The 22,293-nt window shown below is 42.5% G+C and overlaps 2 protein-coding genes and 2 non-coding genes across 4 annotated transcripts; 1 reads left to right on the top strand and 3 right to left on the bottom strand.

The window, feature by feature from the left end:
* Positions 1-1,293: 1,293 nt before the first annotated feature.
* On the top strand, positions 1,294-3,203 carry ndufa6 (NADH:ubiquinone oxidoreductase subunit A6). The gene is made up of 3 exons (XM_034210229.1): positions 1,294-1,460; positions 2,212-2,327; positions 2,986-3,203. Exons 1-3 carry the CDS (start codon positions 1,322-1,324, stop codon positions 3,115-3,117), a joined length of 387 nt encoding a protein of 128 aa, XP_034066120.1. The 5' UTR covers positions 1,294-1,321; the 3' UTR covers positions 3,118-3,203.
* Positions 3,204-5,395: 2,192 nt separating this feature from the next.
* On the bottom strand, positions 5,396-20,962 carry fam234b (family with sequence similarity 234 member B). Its single transcript, XM_034210210.1, has 13 exons — positions 20,843-20,962; positions 17,653-18,207; positions 14,884-14,997; positions 14,141-14,308; positions 13,605-13,720; positions 13,371-13,521; positions 12,348-12,489; positions 11,740-11,964; positions 11,372-11,450; positions 11,039-11,206; positions 10,329-10,449; positions 9,654-9,880; positions 5,396-6,044 (listed from the first exon to the last, which is right to left on the bottom strand). Exons 1-13 carry the CDS (start codon positions 20,877-20,879, stop codon positions 6,042-6,044), a joined length of 2,106 nt encoding a protein of 701 aa, XP_034066101.1. The 5' UTR covers positions 20,880-20,962; the 3' UTR covers positions 5,396-6,041.
* On the bottom strand, positions 19,462-19,615 carry LOC117542521. Its single transcript, XR_004568450.1, has one exon. It is a non-coding gene; the product is annotated as a U12 minor spliceosomal RNA (small nuclear RNA).
* A 1,091-nt stretch (positions 20,963-22,053) lies between the features above and the next one.
* Positions 22,054-22,207, bottom strand: LOC117542522. The gene has a single exon (XR_004568451.1). It is a non-coding gene; the product is annotated as a U12 minor spliceosomal RNA (small nuclear RNA).
* Between the last annotated feature and the right edge of the window lie 86 nt (positions 22,208-22,293).

Below are 22,293 nucleotides of genomic sequence, written 5' to 3'. Positions count from 1 at the left end.
AATTTAATTATATTAATTGTCACTTTGTTTTTTTTTAAGTAACTATTGGTCACAGCTTTTACAGTGCAGTAGCTGTTTTAAAATGTATTCAATTGTCTTATTGTGCCCCCTGGTGCCCAAATTTGAAATACTGTTGCTGGTGTTGTGTCAAATGATGCACCCCCGTCGTGAAATGCACCCCTTGGCCTGCCGTAAAAAGCACCCCCCCCCCCCCAAAAAAAGATGCTTCTATTAATCCCACCCTCAAGAACTTTGGAGGATAGTTGTAGGACTAGTACCAATTAAATGAAGCAAGTTTCCTGTATGTGGCACGTTTATTGTCAGAGATAGCGAGGGGTGCATATCGTGGCAACCAGGCTGTTCATAAAAAGCTACCCGCAAAATAAAAATAATTATATTAATCCCACCCTCAAGCACTTGATGTAAAAATAAACAATACATTGTAAAGCACCAGTACAAGCAATATACAGACAGGACGTCACAATTAAATAAAAACATATATTAAATAAAAAATTAACTGAAAAATAAGTGACGAATGAATGCAACATCCAGGATTCGACAACCATCAAAAAGATAACATAGAATAGCGGACTATACGTTCAAATGCGCGTTCCCGTGTCAAGGGGTGCATTTCACGACGGGGGTGCATCATTTGACACAACAATTGCACGGTATAGTCTTCTTATGGAAAGTGTGTGCTTATAGAAAGTCAATATCATATCAGGTAGCCTGTTTAGTGTCGGCAGAGTTTCCGACAAAATAAGAAAAGTGCCGCTCAGAGGTCTTCTTTGTTATTTATTGAGCTTTAAAACAAATTGATAACGACATATATAATAATAATACAAGAATAATAAACGGAGACTCTCTTTTCCTCCCCCTCTTCTGACAGCCCAGCAGCTGATCTCTGAGCAGGAGGTGGGGAGTGGGAGGGGGGGCAGGAGCTCCAACAAGCCGTTTAGGACAGAGAGTGAATACACATACTATACAGAGATGCTGAAACCAATGTGAGTTTGGAACATTGCACAATATACATTTATTTTAGTATACCTCAACAATGGAATTATGATCAGTAGAAATGGCCATGACATGGGACCTTTAAAGCATTTTCAAGTGTCAAGAATAATTTACTTATATTGGATTGATTTTTCCAATTTAGGCGATATACCTCTAGTGAGTGGCCCAGCCCTTCGTATATTTTTCTGTATGTGGCCCTCGTTGAAAAAAGTTTGAACACCCCTGCTGTAGCCCTCAAACCAGCCAGTCCACCAGGTGGCGCTACAGAAGAAGAAGAAGAACCGGAAGTCCAGTGACGACAGCAGTCATGGCGTCGACAGCAGCGACCCGAGCTGCCGCTGGAGCTTCTAAAGTTGTCAAACCCATTTTCAGCCGGGACCTGGACGAGGCGAAACGGAGGGTCCGCGAGCTGTACCGGGCCTGGTACCGGGAGATCCCCAGCACCGGTATGTGGCTCTGTGTGGAGGGTAACATGATATAAACTGACAGAACCGGCGTCAAGGTCGTGTCTATGTGGAGCTTCAGCTGTACGTTAGCCGCTAGCTAACAGCAACACAATCATAACAATACACTTTGCTTCTTCTATATTTAATATAAACGTTCGTGGTGTCACTTAAGCTAATTGAATAATGAGTAGCCATGCAATGTAAGAGTCCATACCATGCAATATGTACTCCTTCCGATATTAATTCCATAGGCTATACATGTTGGAAAATACTACACTGATATTGGTTTTGAATATACTACAGGGAATCCCTCCATGCTAAGGTCCTTACTTTAATCTACAGCATATGGCTTTTACTATAAATATGACATGTTCATCTTACTTTGGATTATATCTAAAACACCTCTTAAAAAAAGGTCATTTTGAAATGTGTGTTTCCTGTTTATAGCATGTTGTGTAAACTGTCAACATTTAGATCCAGTTAATACACAAGTTACATTGTGTGCCAACTCAGCTTCGATACTAATAACAAACGTGTGCATTTTATAAAAATCCCATTAACGATGCTTTATTTAAAAGACATTGCAGTAGCATTTCATTCTTAATATGAGCATAAATAACACCTACACATTTGATCTGTCCAGAGGCACTCACCTTAGCATAAGAGTTGTAAAATATATCATAACAAACGTGTTCCTGGAACAGGTTGCTGAGGTGGGAAAAGGTGACTTATAGTTTGTCTCTCTCTACAGTGGCTCTGTTTCAGCTGGACATCAACGTGCGTACGGGCAGAGACAAAGTGAGGGAGATGTTCGACAAAAACAAGCACGTCAACGACCCCCGAGTGATCGACATGTTGGTCATCAAGGTGAAGACAGCTCCTTAAATACCATACAATCATATTTTCTTTTAAAACGATACCTATTTAGTGCATTTAGTACCACATTACATTACATTAGACTCCAGACTAACCACACTTTTTTTTGTCCTGAAAATGTACTTTGTAAATGTGATCCTAAATGTAATTTATATCACAACATACAAGTATATTTATTGCTTTGGAAAATTCTCTTTAAAACACCTGAATCTATTCAGGAGCCTAAATTACAAGATACATTCAAAACACATAATGGTGAAATGTACCTTTGCCCAATACTTTATTTGTTCTGCTAATGAACAGAGCTTGAACGCGTCATTGTGTGTCTCCTGCATTTACCCTAGCAACAGTACTCGGCTATCGTAAATAGCCCACATTTTGCCGATTTAAACACAAATGTGTCATTCTATTAAATCTGCACTGTTGATTAGCTGCACAACAAACATGCGCAGACAAATTGGTGTGAACAGGCCGTCTGTTAAACATAGCCTTGATGCAAAGAATATACTCGTCAGTTTTGAATTATCAAGTTTTTCCAAGCTCTATTTCATCGGCTGACCAGCTCCTCATCTCAGTGTTGACGGATCATTAATAAGACTTTCCCATCACAACTGAACAAATAAATGTGTGTCTGCTACTTCCTCTCCAGGGGAAGATGGAGCTCCAGGAGACGATCCACGTCTGGAAGCAGAAGACCCACATCATGCGATTCTTCAACGAGAGCGAAGAGCCTCGTCCCAAGGACTTCCTGTCCAAGTTCTACAGCGGACACAACCCATGACCCTCTGCTGACCTCTGACCCGGCTTTGCTTCGTCCTCTGTGACATATATTCCCCTTTATTGTAAATACACACTTACAAACCCACACACCTGTTGTGTCTTTTGTTCTGAAGTGTATCTTAAAAGGGACACGAAAAACTAAAAGGGTGTTGCTGTTTGCATCTCAAACGAAAACTATGAGTGTTTTGGGATTTATTTAGATTTTCATTTGGGTTATTCTTTGATTGGTGGTTCATTTAAATGAGTGTTTATGACCCAGTCTCACAAAGAAACGTGTAATGGCTACGTTGGTCCACAGGGCAAAACGTAGTATATTCACAAATAACTAGGGTTGGGAACCGAAACTCGGTTCCAGATGAGAACCGATAAGAAAATGCCGGGTACCGGGTACCCGTACAAAATACACCTTTTTGGTTCTGCTTAACGGTTCCTAAACGCGGTAGACCCTGTATTCCAGCGGGTCCGTCTGTACCGCGGCGCCCCGGTGGAATACAGGGCGGACCTGGAGAATCACAGAACGGCCGGTCGTCAGCGGGCCGTTGACGGCCGGCTCGGTACGCTGATGGCCGGCACCGCCCTTAATTTTTTTAAACGGCATCATGTAAGTTGCGCTGACAGGCGACAGAGGTCCACAGTTGCCCCGCAGCAAGGCTCCCCCCGCCCTCCCGTAGACAGTTCACGAGCTCAGTCACTTCATAACACCAAAGATGGGTCGCGGTAAACGCTCTGAAGTGAGGCTCCACTACACTAAAAAAGAAAAAGACAAGGCACAGTGTAATGCCTGTTAATAGCTTGCCACAGGCATAGCTCAGTTAAAATAAAGCACAGCTATTGTGCAATACATTTGTATTGCATGTATATTTTTTATTTGTTACAATTTCAGTTAAAGCTGAAAAGAATAAAGATATTTTTGTTATCTAAACGTTTGACCTCTTTCTTTTACAATTTTGGAATCGAAACGGGGAAACGATAAGAACCGGAATTGATAAGCAGAACCGGAATCGGAATCGATAAATTTCAAACGATACCCATCCCTACAAATAACCCTCTCGAGACGTGACATAGATACAATATTTTGTAAAAAAAAAAATGGAGCTCAAATAATCTTCGTAATATCTATCAAACCATGGATCCTACACATCCACTGGACATAAAGTACAATATACACTTCTCGCTAGAAATGTAATCAAAAAGCATTTTAACGGCCAAACTATCAACAATTTAGGATTTTCCACTCAAAATAAATCGGGTGTTCACAACGGGTTTTTTTTTTTCACGCTAGGAAAGTATGCGATCACGTGACACGGACACTGCTCATTAGAAATAAATAGGAAACAAAACATTATATCCATGTCACATCTTGAGAGGGTTATTTGTGTAATAGCTACGTTTTGCCCTGTGGACCAACGTAGCTATTACACGTTTTATTGTGAGGGTTGTGTTTAATTTGTGATCAAGCCCCATTAACTTGCAGTTAAGTCCAACATGTGCTGTTTAAATGTCTTATTCTCTTTAAGAAGACAGTAGAGTAGTGAATGTTAATACAGTAGGATACGCTCAGGGGTCAAAAACAAAAGCAGAAATTCAGCACAGATGGATGCAACTTTTAAATTGCAGTAGAAGGAAGTTCTGAAGGGCAAGTTTCTGCTCATAGACCCGGCCGAGTGTTAGTGGAAACACATCATTACCTGAAGACAAATGAGAACGTTTCTCTAAACCTGGAAATTGTACTAATATGGCGTGGTATGCACCGCAGTTTTACGAAGAAAGGTCATCTCTTAACCAAGAACTCTGAACTTAAAGGTGGGGTGGGTAAGTTTGAGAAACCGGCTCGAGATACACTTGTTGTTATATTCCATGGAATGCTCTTAACATCCCGATAGCAATGAATATCTGAAGTGCTTTGACAATAAATACATAAAGAAAGGTCATCTGTGGAAGCCGTGGCGCTGTAAAAAGCACGACCAATCATCTGAGCCGGCCCGGCTAAAGTAACTGGATGGCCTACCTGCCTGTCAGCCTTCCATCTGTGCACAAACTTATCTCGTGCCCTCATTGGTCATGAGCGCGTTCGTGTGTGTTGGAGGAGGGGCTCTGTGAGGAAGTGGCAGATTTTTTCCGGTTGTGTATTTTCAAATTCTAGCGCACTCGAGCTGGTTTCTCCTAAAGTACCTCCCCCACCTTTAAGAGCTTTCGTGCAGTATTGGGAATAGATAATCAATCGCAACAGCCCGATTCAAATACAACAACATTGAGACGGTGAAATAAAGGACACACGATGCAGCCAGAACTGATTTTCATTCTTTCTCTTGCGATATGTGAAGTTGCAGATTACATTGAAATGCCATAACCTTTAGCAGCCACATATTCAGAGAAATAAAACAAATGGTTGATTATATAACCATACAAAATCTCACATCAGAGCATCAAATGAAACAATACACATGTTAAAGCAATGCAATAAATACTGTACAGCATTCAATATTTACAGTCACCCTATAATGCTAACGTGATGAGCAGTCAGAAGAATATTAGTGGCTTTGATATGACACAAAGCATGACCAACTAAATGAGAAAAGGGCCTTGGATGAAGCATAGGAGAGCTGAAAACTGTAAACACATGGACATGTTCTTCCATCAGGATTATTGAGCTTCACCATCAAATCCAAACAATCGGAGAAATATTAAGGACCTCCCATAACTTAAATAAACATGTCATTGTACCAACATAATACAAACAATAGGACCAACACATTTTATACAGAAAGGAAATCTCAGGTACCGTAAAATAAATGTATACTTAGTGAACCAAACAGGATGTATGTACAGCTCCAGGTGGATCCTCAGTGTCTCTTTATTGCAGAACTCTCAACAAACGTTAGTCTCTTCCAGCCGTACGTGATTTCCTCAAGAGGCAGCACTTCATCACTAAACAAAGCAACACACAAGAGAGATGTAAGAGGTGCAGGGATGATGTATTCTTTTAAAGGTCACCTATTATGCAAAATCCTCTTCTTCATGTCTCTTCTACATCAACATGTGTCCCCTCTTCTTCGTGTCTCTTCTACATCAACATGTGTCCCCTCTTCATGTCTCTTCTACATCAACATGTGTCCCCTCTTCTTCATGTCTCTTCTACATCAACATGTGTCCCCTCTTCTTCATGTCTCTTCTACATCAACATGTGTCCCCTCTTCTTCATGTCTCTTCTACATCAACATGTGTCCCCTCTTCTTCATGTCTCTTCTACATCAACATGTGTCCCCTCTTCTTCATGTCTCTTCTACATCAACATGTGTACCCTCTTCTTCATGTCTCTTCTACATCAACATGTGTCCCCTCTTCTTCATGTCTCTTCTACATCAACATGTGTCCCCTCTTCTTCATGTGCTTGTGTAACCATTAGCCAATCAGCAACCAAGGTAGTCCCCCCCTCCCCTTATCACCTGGATGTCCTCCTAGAGCACCATTGTGTTCTTTTTAACCAAATCTCTCTCAGAGGGGCGTGGGGAGGGGCTCCTTATTTTCATCTAAAGTAACAGACAGAGGGTGTTTCTCAATGTCGAGGACGCTTGCTTCGTAGCACATGTCTTCCGAGTCACTTGCTTCAGAAGCGCGAGGCAAGAATCCTTCCTATCCTCGGAAACGAAGAATGGTGGAACAGGCTAACAGGTGTGCGTCATATGCGAGGCCCCGCCTTAAATGGAGCGTGATTTCCGCCAAAGATTTGGAAATTGGTCCGTGCGCAAAGCATTGTGGGGATTTTAAGACCGCGGAGTCTACACATGTGCAGCCTCGAAATATCTCGCGACGAAGTATGCTGGACATTGGATCAGTCCTTCGGCGGGACTCGATGACGTAGTATGCTTGAAATAGTGGCTCTGGAGCATCCTTCCTCGACATTGAGAAACACCCAGAGAATCAGCACTTTTTAAACAGGGCTGAAACAGAGGGGATTATGGGTAATGCTGCAATGATGTGTTTGGTATTTGGAGCCAAACACTTCAGAGAAATGTTTTGTATCTGAGACCTATAATATATTGATGAAAAACAGTATAATTGGGGACCTTTAAGTAAGCGTCTCAAGGGCTCTTTCGAAAAAAGACAATGGGATTTTTCCATTGTCTTTTTGAGGAATATCAGTTCAGCAGGATCATCTCCACCACGTTAATGATTTCTGAAGCTCCAGGAGTAAAAAGCTAACGCTATAACTACATCCTGGTCACATGCGGTCACCACCGCTAAGCTAAAGGTGGCTAATGTTCGGGGTGATGACGTTTAGTCACACTTGTTAGCAACTGCTGTTTTTAAGACATGTAAAAACTTTAGACATTCACCAGTGGGGTGTTTAATGAGGTATTTTATGTTGTAGAACAAAATGTGAAGATGTTGTAAGCTCAGCTGGTGGAAAGTCTTGAAATTAACTCGTCACAGAGATGTCCTTCTGAGTCTGTAATCTTTTGCAAAAGAGGCAAACAACATGTAGAGCAATGTCTCCACAGCCGAGTGCAACTACTCACACTGAAGAGAGAGCTTTTATACAGTTACAATGAATACACGCTTAGTCAGGAGATAACTGACCCATGACCCTATCAATAGACCCATGATCAGATCACTGGCACCTTGTGACTGATTATGAGTGCTGAGATCTACTGTCTCTTGACATGTAAGGCTTACAGAATATTATTATTTATATATAGGATGAACAATTAAACTGTCTTGTTATCTGAACATGGACTTGTAGGATTTGTTTTACTTTTTTTTGTATACGTTTTATGCATATACGTTAAATAACATCATAGGATTACATTCTCTGATAATCATAATTTCCATGACCTTTGTTTTAACCACAGACCGTATTTCAAGCTTATAACAAGAAGCTCAAAGGGTTTAATGCTCACTCATGTCTGACTTTAAGACTCCTGCACCCAGGGGCGGACTGGGACTACAAATCAGCCCGGGACTCTCGACTGGCCCACTTCGGTACCGCCGGCCCACCGCGGTGCCGCAAGTAAATACCGCAAGTAAATACCGCAAGTAAATACCGCAAGTAAATACCGCAAGTAAATACCGCAAGTAAGTACCGCAAGTAAATACTGAAAGTAAATTGTCGATGGGGGGGGGGGGGAGGGGGATGGGAGTGCTAGTGACTTACCGCAGAGGTAGACATTAAGGATAAAATGGACTTGTATTATCACTGGCCCCACCATTGTAACCACTGGCCCGGAGCATTCGTCCAAAATAGAAATCGATTAATAATGAAGAAAATTAACACATTTGTTGCAATAGTAATTTATGCACTAACTACATTACTACTTGTAGGCTACTACAACATTTGAATCATCAGTTCTTCCTCATTTTCCTCAATTGTTCATATTTAGTTTATTAAAATAATGATATTGTGGTCATTGTTAAAAAATGTCTGCTATTATTATGAGTATTATTATTTGTATAATGCGCTTTCTGCCTTCCTGTCATTAGGAGTTAGACATGTAATGGCTATGTAATTGATTAGATTAGAACCTTCATTATCCTAAACTGCTGGGACATTTCCCTATAGCCAATACCTTTATATTGTCTACTCTTCACTTACTTGTCGGCAATGAGGTACAGAGCCGACAGAAGACCTTGTTTATATTGGCATCATATTGAGAGGTGCAGCCAGTGATGCGTCCTAAAACCAGGAAGTAAACTGCTGGTTCCCTCGACAAAAAGCAATGGGATTTCTCCACAGGGTTTTGGAAAATAGCTGGAAATAAGGTCTGTGGAAAACAAACCTGTTTGATAAATGCACGTTTTGTTCAGCTGGATAATCTCCACATGTCTACCCTACTTTTATAATTTTCGAATCATAAATCTAATCGATAGATTATAAAAGGGTTTTAGGATGCGTCACTGCACCACCAGAAGCCAACTCCATCGATCAAGCTGGCTGAAACTTTCTCTCCCTCTTCTTCTCATGCTCCCTGTCACTCTCCTTTAACTCCTCCGGTGACTTTCTTTTATTTGAAGATTTTGCCCGGCGCTTGGCCGGTTACCGCTGGTATTAAAAACATTTTGGCGAATGGTTAGGTGGCGCGATAGTCTGTAGTGAAGGAGCGCGCTCCCGCTCACGGGAACCTGCTCGCGCTGCGCTCCGCAGCAAACAGCTGTTTGCTTTTCACCCAACAACGACAACCGACTCACGGAACGCTATGTTGTAGCGCTGATAAACGAAACAATTTAACTAAATTGCTAGTCAAAATACCAATACCACAGGACAATATTTTTAAAGCAATATTTTTAGTGGCCCGAGCGGGCAAGTGGAAAGTACGTTATGCTGGCCCGGTGTCTAAATAGTGCTTCCGGGCCAGCGGGCCATTTAATGTCGAGCCCTGCCGGTTACCGGCCGGCCCACATTGTCCGACCGGCCCACTTCAGTACCGGCCCATCGGGATTCGTCCCGAACGTCCCGATGGCCAGTCCGCCCCTGCCTGCACCACTCTATTACACATTACTCAAACAATCTGTGATCTCTCACACGTGTGTCTTCCTCACCTGGCGTTTGAAGGTCAACCCCCTGAAGAACTTGTTGATCTCGAAGGCGCTGGGTTTCACGGGCTGCCCGGGCTTGCTGCTCTCCTCCAGTCTGATCGTTTGTCCTGTAGTGATGGCCGCTCGGAGGCTCATGCTCTTCACTATCCGGGCGCCGGGCTCTGAGTCGGGCGTGGGTCGGGAGGAGACCGTGATGTAGGAGGCGTCCTTCTGCCGCTCTTGGTAACTCACTGCAGGAGAACATAAGAAGTAGAACGCGTCTTTAACTTGAACATTATGTCGGCATCGTTTTCAGCTGCTTGGTCATTTGAGTTATTGATGACGATTATGATCAAAAAAGCTATCCTTTAACCGTGCCTTATCATTGCACTTTGAGCTGCAGCCAGTAATTTATCGCTTTTATGAATTGTCTTTATTTTGTTAGTGTTATATGATAAATCTCTATGTGAAGCACTTTGAATTGCCTCTGTATCTTAACATGTGCTATACAAATAAACTAACCTTGGACCTTGACAACTCACACCAAAATGTAATATTGATAAATAGCACTTGCAGGTCTCCCTTGAAAAAGAGATCATTGATCTCAATGGGATTTTACCTGGATAAATAAAGGTTTTGAATTGAATTGAGCACTACGTTTTGGGGTGAACTGTCCCTTTAAAAGACTTTAACCCTCACCTGCGGAGGTGACCGCGGTGTCCGTGGTGCTGGTGAGCTCCAGCAGGATGGTGGGATATGCAGGATGCAACAGGAAGAGTTTTCTGATGAGCGGCTCGGCTGTAGCTACACCTGGAGACACCTGCACGACCAGAGGGGACAGGTGAGTGTGGGGGAAACTTCTGAAGCAATAGGAAACAGGACTCAGAGAGACACGATGGAGAGCTGGAGCTTTGATGGCAAACACTGACGGTTTATTTGGAGGTTCGGCCGGGCCACGAGTTGACCACACGGTAGAGATGCCACAATCAATTCTGAAGAGCCCTCCTGTAGCTCCAGGTTTGAACTAGTTCAGAGTGTAATAATCAACATTCTTCAATAGACTAAACAGCTGAGGACACTGATTCACATTTGTTGTCGCTTATGGCTCGGGGTCATCTACACCCCGAGAAGGATGTGTTCCAGGTGTCCCACAACAATAACTATCTCTGACCGAAAGTTGCCCGGTCACAAACTGGTAACAACAACAACATGCTAGGGCAGCCCCTCCTTATGGGAGATAGCGGCTGCCTTAGGCTGGGCATCTGCGTCAGAGGGCGAAGGAGGACATGCAGGGCAAATTATTCCCTGACAGTGAGTGTTTCATTATTGGGTTGAACTAAATAAACAACATATGGTGCAGGAATGAGTCCTTAACCCAGAAATACGTTAGCATTTTCTGGCAGACTCACGGTTGTCTTGGTCCCATTTTTCAGAGCTCTGATTGGATCGCTGGCCCAGAAGAGGAAAGCTGATTGGCCGGTTGAGGTGGAGATTGCAGAAGTTTCCAAAACTAGACGAGGACAGACGAAGTTTGCCGACCAGAGGAGACGCCCGTTGTCCCCGTCAACAACCAGCGCCTAGTAACAACAATAAGAGACAACAAAGAGGTCAGTTAGAGATGTCTTAATGTTATTTTATCCTCTCAACTTCATATTTCCAAACAAGAGCAGTTTGACAGCAGCATGTCAGCCCTTCATAAAGCTTGAGTCTTAATGTACGAATGAATGGTGTGTTTGTTTTACCGTCATGGTGCCATTTGTTGCATGCGTGATGAAAAGATCCAGGACTCCATCGCTGTTGAAGTATCCCGGGGCGGGTTGGCTGCGAAAGACGGAGAGATATATTTTAGGATCATTTCACAAAATAGCGATACACAGTGGTTTCAGTGGTTCAAACATATGATAGATTTTTTTTTTTTACTTCGTTTTTATTCCAGTTTTTGCACCTTATACACTATTCACACCTTTTTACTACTTTTCCATTTTCCATTTTCTTTTTGGTATTCATGGGTGTTGTTTTACATGGATTGTCAATCTTTTCACCCCCCATAAATGAAGACAAATGTATCTCTCTATGCTCAGTAGTGACATAGTGAGTGTCGGGGCTTCACCTGTGAATGGGATCCGAGTTGAAGGTCCACTCTTTCTTGATGTCCTTCTGCCGGAGCACGGACAGTTTGCTGGACAGTTTGCCGGACAGTTTGCCGGACAGTTTGCCGGACACCAGCGCCCAGTCACTCCGGCTGGAGTTCAGGTTGGACACCGGGTCCAGGCTGTTGTGGCTGTTCCCAAAACCGGCCACCAGAGGGAGCAAGAACTCCACCGGCTCAGATCCTCTGTGGAGAAAGACACAGAATATAGGGATTACTGTAATATCAGTTGTAAATTGTGTTATATACTTATATATTTTTAATCGCTGCGTATGCAACCTAGGAAACTGTTCCATTGTCTTAAACCACAAAGCATTTTGTTATGTGAAGATAATAAATATATTCAAATATCAATAAAAAACACATCCCAAATAATCACAAACTGAAGAAATGGAAAATAAAATCTATGTAAATAATACTCCTAAAACCTAGGAAATTGAACAAAATGTTTCCCCTAGAAAATAGTTTGACATTAGATCAATATTTTGACCACAACTTAAAAAACGCTACCAATATATTTTTGATTCACTAAGTCCCAAAGTCTAAGTGACTAAGATCCATGTGCGTACCTGTAAATGTGTATGAAGGACGAGGAGTTGGTTTTCTTGAGAGCCTCCCACCCTGGATCCCTCCTGCTGAGAGCCTGAGTCAGAGGCATCTTCCCAGTAGCTTTCATATAGACATCACGCAGAGAGATGGCCTCCACATTACCTGAGGGAAAAAGACAGTGACAAAAATCTTCAGTATTTAAAGGTAGGGTAGGTAAGAATGAAGAAACCAGCTCGAGTGCGCTAGAATTTGAAAGTACGCAGCCGAAAAAAATCTACCCCTTCATTCAGACTTCCTCACAGAGCCCCTCCTCCAACACACACGAACGCGCTCATGACCAATGAGGGCACGAGATAAGTTTGTGCACAGATGGAAGGCTGACAGGCAGGTAGGCCATCCAGTTACTTTAGCCGGGCCGGCTCAGATGATTGGTCGTGCTTTTTACAACGCCACGGCTTCCACAGATTAAATGTTTTTATGTATTTATTGTCAAAGCATTTAATCTATTCATTGCTATCGGGATGTTAAGAGCATTGCATGGAATATAACAAGTGATTCTGAAGTGAATTACCTACCCCACCTTTAATTTGTAATGTAGATTACATAAATCAATTCCCTCAAAATACCAACGACAGCCTGAACACAAGAGTGGTGTAGGAGTGAGTCCTTAACCCAGACATTAGGATTTGAATGTTCTTCTGGTTGGATGCCTGAAATAAGGTCTGTGGTTAGCACAAGCTGAAGAAGGGTTCACGATTTGTTCTAAAATACGTCAGTAAATACCCCACTGATGAATTTAAAAACAGCGGTTCTTAACAAGTGTCTAAATGAGACGATTAAACGTCATCACGCCCATCACTAACCGCCTTTAGCTTAGCGCTGGTGATGTGAAGTCATGTGGATAACGTTAGCTTTTTACTGCTAGCCATTGCATTTACGTTTCAACTACAACGCTCCCATTGGCTTTTTGTGGAGGGAGCCCTTGAGATGCTAACCTCCAGGTCGGCCTAGAGAGATACTTCCTCCCTAGTGGATTCCTTTACCTAGTCCAAAGAGGATGTAGTAAGCCCCCTGTTGGGTCTCATGCAGCAGAGGACCAATCAGCTTCCCTTGTCCGGTGACGTTGAAAGGCACGGGATGTCCGAGCGTGGCCCCCGACAGCCCGGAGATCAGCGTCAGGGACAGGTCCAGAGCCTGGGAGTGAGAAGAGCAGAACACTGAAGGCTAAGGTGTGGAAACATGAGCTGTGAAGTAATCACTCAGAGAGGGAGAGGAACCTCGTCTGCAGGCAGGGTGGCGATGAGCAGATCTGGGACGGAGTCGCCCTGCAGGTCTGGGAGTAAAACCGCCTGGGACTCAATGTTCTTCAGCAGGACGAACCACAGCTGATTCCCTGGGGGAGAGAAAGGAAATCAGACCTGTTTTAAACACGTTGGATAACACCTATCAAGTTTTTAAATACTTTATTTTGAATTTTTCTTTTAGTAACAATAAAGCAAAGACATACACCATATACAGTAGGTAGGTACCCGAAACCTTCACATGGCGTACAAGAGGAAATGACATTGACAATTCCTGAGAATAGTCTGAAGCCGCCAGTCGACAGCATCGTAGACAAAAACAAAAAGGCCAAGGGTAACATACTACCAACAAATAAAATAAAAAAGAACTACCGAAAGGAGGAAAAGAGAAAACTAAAATGTTTTAGTAACTGGGGATGGATTGCCAAACATCCAGTCGCCTCTCTTAATGGAGTACTTCTTCCCCTCCTGTGATCTTGAACCAGACATTTTGTATCTTGCTGGTCTCTCACCTGTGGTGCCGTTGACGGCCATGATGATGGACTTCCCGATGAGCAGCACCACGGGGCCCGGCTGGCTGCTGTACTGCAGCCCACACTGGATGTACATCACACACTCACGCATCTCCTTCGTCCACAACGTCTGACCGGTGACCGCAGACAGGGCCACCGCGCGGTAAACTGGACGGAAGAAGGAACATCATAAAAAGAGTGTTTTTATCTAAACACACCTGGAAGATAGCGTCAAAAGGTCTCCCTCGACAAAAAGCTGGGTCTGTGAGAAACAACTGTATGAGACTCAGCAGGAACATCTCCACATATTAACACCGCTTCATGAGTTTCGAAGTGTAAATGCAATGGCCAGAAGTACAAAGCTAACGTTAGGCTATAAAGGAACTACATCACCACCGCTAAGCTAAAGGTGGCTAATGTTGGGCGTGATGACGCTAGGGAGTCTCATTTAGCCACTTGCTAGCAACCGCTGGTTTTTTTAAACAGAGAAGTTAAGAGATATTCACCAGTTGGGTATTTACGGAAATATTTTATGTTGTAGAACAAAACCAGAAAATATATTAAGCTTGTGTTAACCATAGACCTTATTCAGGCCTCTTACCAAAGACTCGTTCAAAAACTGCTGGATAAGGGACCAGGACGTGCTAAAATGCTAAATAATGTTCATGTTTTAGGACTACACCACTCTTAGGAACATTCTGAAACATAAGGACAAAGAAGGGGAAAGAAGATAGGTGACATACTTTTGTTTCCTTGCATTGGATGCGTATCATTGGTCCATTCAGTAACTCCCAGAAACACGTCCGCCACTGAATCCCCGTCAACATCCCATAACGCCAGCGCCGGTGGAGTTACACCTAGAGAGAAACACAACAAAGTGAACACCACCTGCAGCCACTGTTTGACTGAAGCTTAAACGACTAATAATAGGAACAAATGTGTGAATCATAAGAGTCACAAACACTGATGTGGTCATTAAAAGACACAGTCCTGTCTAGTTTGTGTTTATTTTCACTCCACAATGCTCTTAGTGCATGCTGAAACAGAACATGTGGTGGGTAGACTGATTCTCACAACCCTGTGTAATTACAGTTTACAAATGAATGAGTCTGCGGTGTCTAGCCACAGAGACTCCCAGTAAGTCTTTATAAAGTGAGCGTTATGAGCATGGCTGGACTTTGAGACAATGGGGTTCTGGACACAGATATGAGAAAGGCCCCTCCACCTTTCCTACATTTGAGCAAGAACCACAGATTGTATAGTTGTTAAGCATCTGTGTCTCTTGGTAACAACCTGATGTCTCTTTGCACGGTTAACCCTTACAATTCAAGAAGTTTGGAAGGACTTTCCAGGCCCATCTCCCACAATTTCAAGGACTCACATTACTTGACACACAGGAACAGGATTCACTGAGAATGTGTGGAATGAGAAACAGCCGGATTTTCTACGTTTTTAAGAACCACTGAGGAACAAATAGTTGTTTTTGGTCACTCCATGGTGGTTTTGCATCTATTTTGTGAATGTCGCCTGTGACACTTTGGACCCCAGTGACCCCTCCATGATTAGAACTGGTGTAAGGCCACTAGGCCTATGTGTAGCCTCAACAAATATTACAGATCAGGGGGGTCCAAACTTTTTTCATCGAGGGCCACATACAGACAAATATATGAAGGGCCACTCACTAGAGGTTTATCGCCTCATCAGTTCAGTTATAAGTAGGGATGCTCCGATATCGATCGGCCGCCGAACAAGCTCATCAAAATGGCTTCACCGGTCTGGCAGTATTTTAAGGTGTCTGAAAAAGACAGTAAAATAGCGGTGTGTGTGAAGCAGAAATCCTGCAGCTCCGCCCGCTGTGACGGACCGGTGAGTGGAGCAACACACACTCAGAGTTAGACCTAACACACTTAGCTAGTTTATCTACCTCTGGAACTAAACTAGTTATACATATATCAGGGTTCATACACTTTTTTACAAATGATTTTCCATGACTTCTCCATGACCTTTACCTAATTTTCCATGACCAACAAAGTACTCTCTCAGCGGTTCCTATCTAAAACAAATCAAATAGTAGGCTTACTAGCTTCTACATGCTAAAGCAACTCAAATCTCTCACCAGCAAAATACCTCGACAGTTAAATGCCATTTTACGTTTCATTACTATACCATACAGTATTTATTATCATTATAGTATTACTATGTCGGCGATTAGATAAAATATAAATTATATTTGATGCAACTTTAGTTACATTTCCATGACTTTTCCAAAACTTTGGGAAAAATATTGTTTTCCATAACTTTTCCAGGGCCTGGAATTAGATTTTTGAATTTCCATGACTTTTCCAGGTTTTTAATGACCGTAAGAACCCTGATATATTTATTCTTCACTGTCGGGTCACTCATTACTGGATCAGTGAGCTGCATGAGACGATACTGACTGGCTGTCAGGAGAGAGGGGGATAGAGGAAAAGAGAGCGCTTCCGCTAATTTCTCCCGTGTTATTCTCCAAAGTTAATGTAAACTTGAATAATGTACTTCATTTGAGTGTAATAATTATGTTGGTTGTTGTTTGTGGAAGCGCCAGTGAATGAGCCCCATTAACTGAGTTTTACACATCACTTTAAATGGAAGATCCCCATAGTAATCTTGGGTGCAAGTTCATCAATGTTTGGGCTCAGGCTCTGAGCGGAGGAAACCCTCAGGATGGAGTGAAGGTGTGCGTGCAATATACCGGCGGGCCAGATCTAATAGTAATTCGAAATTATCCTGCGGGCCGAAATTAAATCCACCACGGGCCTTGAGTTTGACACATGTAGTTTAAAGTCAAGCTTCAGTTTAAGATTCACCCTGCAATAGATGTAAAACATGTGATGGAGCATTACTAACCTGACCATCTAAAGCTCCATTGGAAGCCATTTGGAAAAGGGCAGGCACTTTCAAAAATACTTGACAGGTGATTGGATCAATCTGTCTATCACCTTCTATCATGGGCCACTTCTGATTGGTTAACAATGGCTGGTACATGTGGAGCACAGCACTTCTGATGCCCACTCGATCGGATCGGCGAGCGGTCGGCCGATACTGATTCCGGCCATCGGCCCCAAAATTGGCGATCGGAGCATCCTTAGTTATAAGTTAGCAAAATCAATCAAATGTAGGTAATGATGCTTAATCAGCCTAAATCCCAGCTCTCCAGAGGGTTTCAATTATTTTGTGAGCAGCTCATTCCTTAAAACAGAAGCAGCAGGTTGGTTAACATAAGAGGAAATAGGAAGGGTTTATTTCAAGCTTGTTATGAAAATAAGTTATGGGCTGTTTTCTTATCAACTTAGATTTGTTAGAAAACGTTTTCAACTTGAATTGACTGAATTTGAAAAGTGATTACTAGTGATATCTGTTTTCATGTAAGAGACAAGAGGGCCATACTCCATTATACTTTTTGAATTTGCTGAGGGCCGTAGTTTGGACACCCCTGATTTAGGCAATAAAACATGGCTGACTATCATCTTTACCTCCGGCGTCTCCCAGCGCTCTCTCCCACGTCGGCCTCTTCCCCAGATCTCCCTTCCTACAGGGGATCAGGAACGCACAGAGCAGCACGAGCAGCGCCGCGCAGACCAAGGGCACCAGGAAGAACGCACTTCGGATAGCAGTCTTCATCCTCATCCTCTTCTCCTCCGCCTCAGTACTGTGAACCCCAGTCCCAGCCCCCCCTAACGTCCCGGGCCCCCCTCTGTCCTCCCCCGACCTGTCCCTCCCCGGGTCTCTGTGGCTCCAGTACTGCATGCCTTTCATTTCCTCTCTGTCCGGCCTGGATTTGCTGGGCAGTCGTTCTCTCCACTCATCGTCGTCGTACTCCTCTTCCTCCTCCTCTTGAGCCTCATCTTCGGCCCCCACCAGTCTTCCCGATCGGGCCCCCCGCAGCTTGGAGGGTCCCGAGCCGAGGCAGCCGTCCCTGCCCAGCCCGTTTCGGGGGTAGTTGAGGACGAGGTCATCCTCCTCGCTCTCGTCCTCGCTGTCGGCCTGGGTCAGAGGGTCGTACTCCCCCAGCTCCGAGCCCTTCTTCCCTGCACAGACACGTCAGAGTCAACGTCAACTTTATTGTCAGTCTTTCAGTTTGTGTGCACAGACAGAGAGATCGAAAATACCGTTTCCCACAATCCCAAATACAAATATGTATAAAATATGTATATCCTATATCAACAGACACATTTATACATATGCACAAATTAAAGGTGGGGTAGGTAATTTTGGAGAAACCAGCTTGAGTGCGCTAGAATTTGAAAATACACAGCCGGAACAAATCTACCACTTCCGTCAGACTTCCTTACAGAGCCCCTCCTCCAAGACACACGAACGCGCACATGACCAATGAGGGCACGAGATAAGTTTGTGCACAGATGGAAGGCTGACAGGCAGGTAGGCCATCCAGTTACTTTAGCCGGGCCGGCTCAGATGATTGGTCGTGCTTTTTACAGCACTACGGCTTCCAGAGATGACATTTCTTTATGGATTTTTTGTCAAAGCACTTTAGATATTCATTGCTATCGGGATGTTAAAAGCATTCCATGGAAGATAACAAAAAGTGTATCTCGAGCCGGTTTCTCAAACTTACCTACCCCACCTTTAAGATAAAAACACAACAATCAATATATACAAAATAACAGTCACTTCGATATCTTTGGGAATGTACATTAGTGCAAGATTGTCCATAGCAGCGTAAAAAAGTAATAAAAAAATAATGTTGATACACAAATACTCATATGGTCTCAATAATAGATCCCATTAATCCATATACTGATGCATTAGAGATGAGTCCTCTTACAGAGGATGCTGAGGGCGATCTTAAAAACACTTACAGTAAGAATAGGTTGTGATCCCTTAACTGTGGCTACTAATAGTTTTCCTCCTCTGTAGGTAAGGACTTAGTGTCCAATTCCACATTTTTCCAAAGTACTTCCCCTTGGTACTCAAACATTTACACTAGGAATACCATTTTACTTCCCTTGAAATTAAAATGGTTCGCTTTGTTCATATTTTAGGGATCGGGGAAGGTCCTACTCTCACAAAGTAGGTGAGTCAAAAAAATAATCGTGGTGCTGTTATCGTGGATCAACTAGGTGGTACTTTATGTTGTTGTTTTCCCATAGGTGTATTACAGGGGCTACTCCCATACATACTGTTACCTGTATCCATGTTATAATCATATATGTCACATTTAGGTAAGTTAGTGTGAAAAACAAATCTGGCATACACATTTTATGTGGGGGTCTCAAGTTTCCTGTAGATTGTTGTTGTTTACTTTTTACAGTTTAGGAGACGGGGAAGGTCCTAGACCTACGAGGCATCTCACAAAGTAGGTGAGTCACCTCAGTAAGCAGACCTTTTCCCCTTCAAAAATACTTCTCGTTATGTTTACGAGGACACGGGCGTCACCCCGCGTCGTTATTTTCCTTACTCATCAGTTTAAGGCATAAGTAGTAACTGGTCAAAGACGGGACTACAGACAAGGCCCGGGTCTTCTGGGTCACGGTGTCAACCAGTTGTTTATTGAATTCTTTGTTTTTAAATGTTCATTTTACTCAAACACATACCTATAAATAGTAAAACTAGAGAAACTGATAATGCTGCAGTGGTCTCTTAAAATACCACTATGGAACCCTGGAGCTAATTCACATCACTAGTTCCAATATATACACTTTTTTTCATGTCATTTTTGTCTCATTTGTCCTACAGTGGGGACATTTATAGCAAAAGGGACAGTGCAGCTAAAAGATTAAAATAAGATGAGTGGAGGAATTCTATATAATATTGAACAGAATTAAAAAGAGTATTTTATTTATATCTTAATATGTTTTGGCTTATCAGAATTACAATCCGAATACTTTACTTATCCAGCGGGGAAATTGTGATTTGTGACAGATTCTACCTTTTAGAATAAAATAAAAATAAAATATGTATATAAAAACATAGGAACTTAAACTAGAAATGTGTAATTTGAAAACCTGAAAGGACGTTATATAGGACACTAAAAACAATGTAATACTACAACTAGGCTTCTTATACATCTTATAATGTTTACCTTATTTTGGAGTAAATAACATTGAAATAACAAAGTATTACACAAAAGTACACTCCCATGTTTAAAATAAAACGCAGCACCATAATAAAAAGGAGTGAAAAAGCAGCCAGTACCAATAATAATTTGGAAAAATACTACAAAAAATACCACTATAAAAACACTAGTGCTAATTCACATCACTACTTGCGACGTCGTCATGTTAGTATATATATACTAACGTGTTTCCTCGTGACGTCACGTATAGTTTTTGTTAGCATTCATCGCTTGTTTAGCCTTCCAGCAGCAGCTCGGTGTGTTTAGGTCAACATCAGCTAGCAGCTAGGCTAAGAGTCAGAACCTAGGTCAGAACCCAGCAGTGACGGTTTGAATGAGAGATGTCAACACACACAAATCTTGAATGACATCATGTGCGAAAACCTGGCGAAAACATGTGCATTCATCTGGGTTTATTTCATAACAAATGCGTGCAGTGCAGACAAATCAGTGCTTCAAATGAATCAATGGTTTTTGAGCAGAGGAGCAAGACATAAACACCCAGTCCTCCTGACTGAGACATGTTTCGCTAATGTCTGTTTTTAAATGTTTTTCTGGTCATGTAGAATACACACAGAGCATCTTACCGGGTAATTTGAGGGCACGGGACAGTGCTGCAGCCATTTCTCCTCTAACGGATCCGAGAGGCAGCGACGAGAGGCAGCGGTCGGTGATAATCAACTGAAGAGAAACACCGCGCAGCAGGTTAGAGCTGCCCCGCTGCATCATGGAACATGGAGTTTTTTGTTTTTGTTTATTTTGCCATGCTTTTTTTCAAATATTTTGTTTTGTTTGTTGTTTACAATACAGCAAATGTGATATAAAAAACGAAGCAATATGCAGATGTAATTCCAGGAGATGATATTGAGGAAAATCTGTATCTAAACTACACATATAACTTATACACAAAAGTATTTTTAGTTTTCCATATTTTGCGGTCCTGACACTATACAGAACATGTTTTAATGGTAGTTTACCTTATGAAAGAGGGCAGTACTAAGAATAAAGGGACTGTTTATTTGTTTGTACCATATTTTTCTTACTTAAAATACATAGACATAGAATCGGAGGGATGAAACCCTCTTTAATGGTCACACATGTAGAGCACACAGCACAAACAGTGAAATGCGTTGTCTGCATTTAACCCATAGGAGGAGCAGTACAATCACTTATACGGTAATATAAGTGATTGTATTATCTGATAAAACAAAACTAACTAAACTATTAACGAAATTAGCCTATTTTAGGGCTATTTCTGTGAAACCTAGTAGAACATATTTAGGTAACATTATAAAACCATCTGGCAAAAGCAATGCCTCTGCTCTAGGATGTGAAGTATACAACAAGTTGCGAAGGCTACCCTGCATCATGGTGCTGTTATCGTGGATCAACTAAGTGGTATTTTATGTTGTTGTTTTCCCATTGGTGTATTACAGGGGCTACTTCCATACATACTGTTACCTGTTTCTAGTATGTAATAATCTTGTATGTTACATTTAGGTAAATTAGTGTGAAAAACATCTTGCATACACATTGTCTGCCAAATGAACTATCCCAACATAAGGTCGCAAATGTCCTGTACATTACATGATACTTGTTAGACGCTTTTATCCAAAGCGACTTACATACTCAATACTGTGGGCAATCCCCACATGAGCAATTTGGGGTGAAGTATCTCAGGGACACAACGACATGCTGTCTGCAGTGGTGTTTGAATCTGTGCCCCCCTAATCCGAACACATACGCTGTGCCACACGGCTCCTGTAGATTGTTGCTTACTTTTTACAGTTTAGGAGACGGGGAAGGTCCTAGACCTACGAGGCATCTCACAAAGTAGGCGAGTCACCTCAGTAAGCAGACCTTTGCCCCTTCAAAAATTCTTCTCGTTATGTTTACGAGGACACGGGCGTCACCCCGCGTCGTTATTTTCCTTACTCATCAGTTTAAGGCATAAATAGTCAAACGTCGAAGACGGGACTAAGCACAATGCCCGGGTGTTCTGGATCACGGTGTCAACCATTGCTCATTGGCAACATAT

Source organism: Gymnodraco acuticeps, unplaced genomic scaffold (genome assembly GCF_902827175.1).
Source record: "Gymnodraco acuticeps unplaced genomic scaffold, fGymAcu1.1, whole genome shotgun sequence".
Lineage (NCBI taxonomy): Eukaryota > Metazoa > Chordata > Actinopteri > Perciformes > Bathydraconidae > Gymnodraco > Gymnodraco acuticeps.
This window is presented reverse-complemented; position numbering and strand designations above follow the sequence as displayed.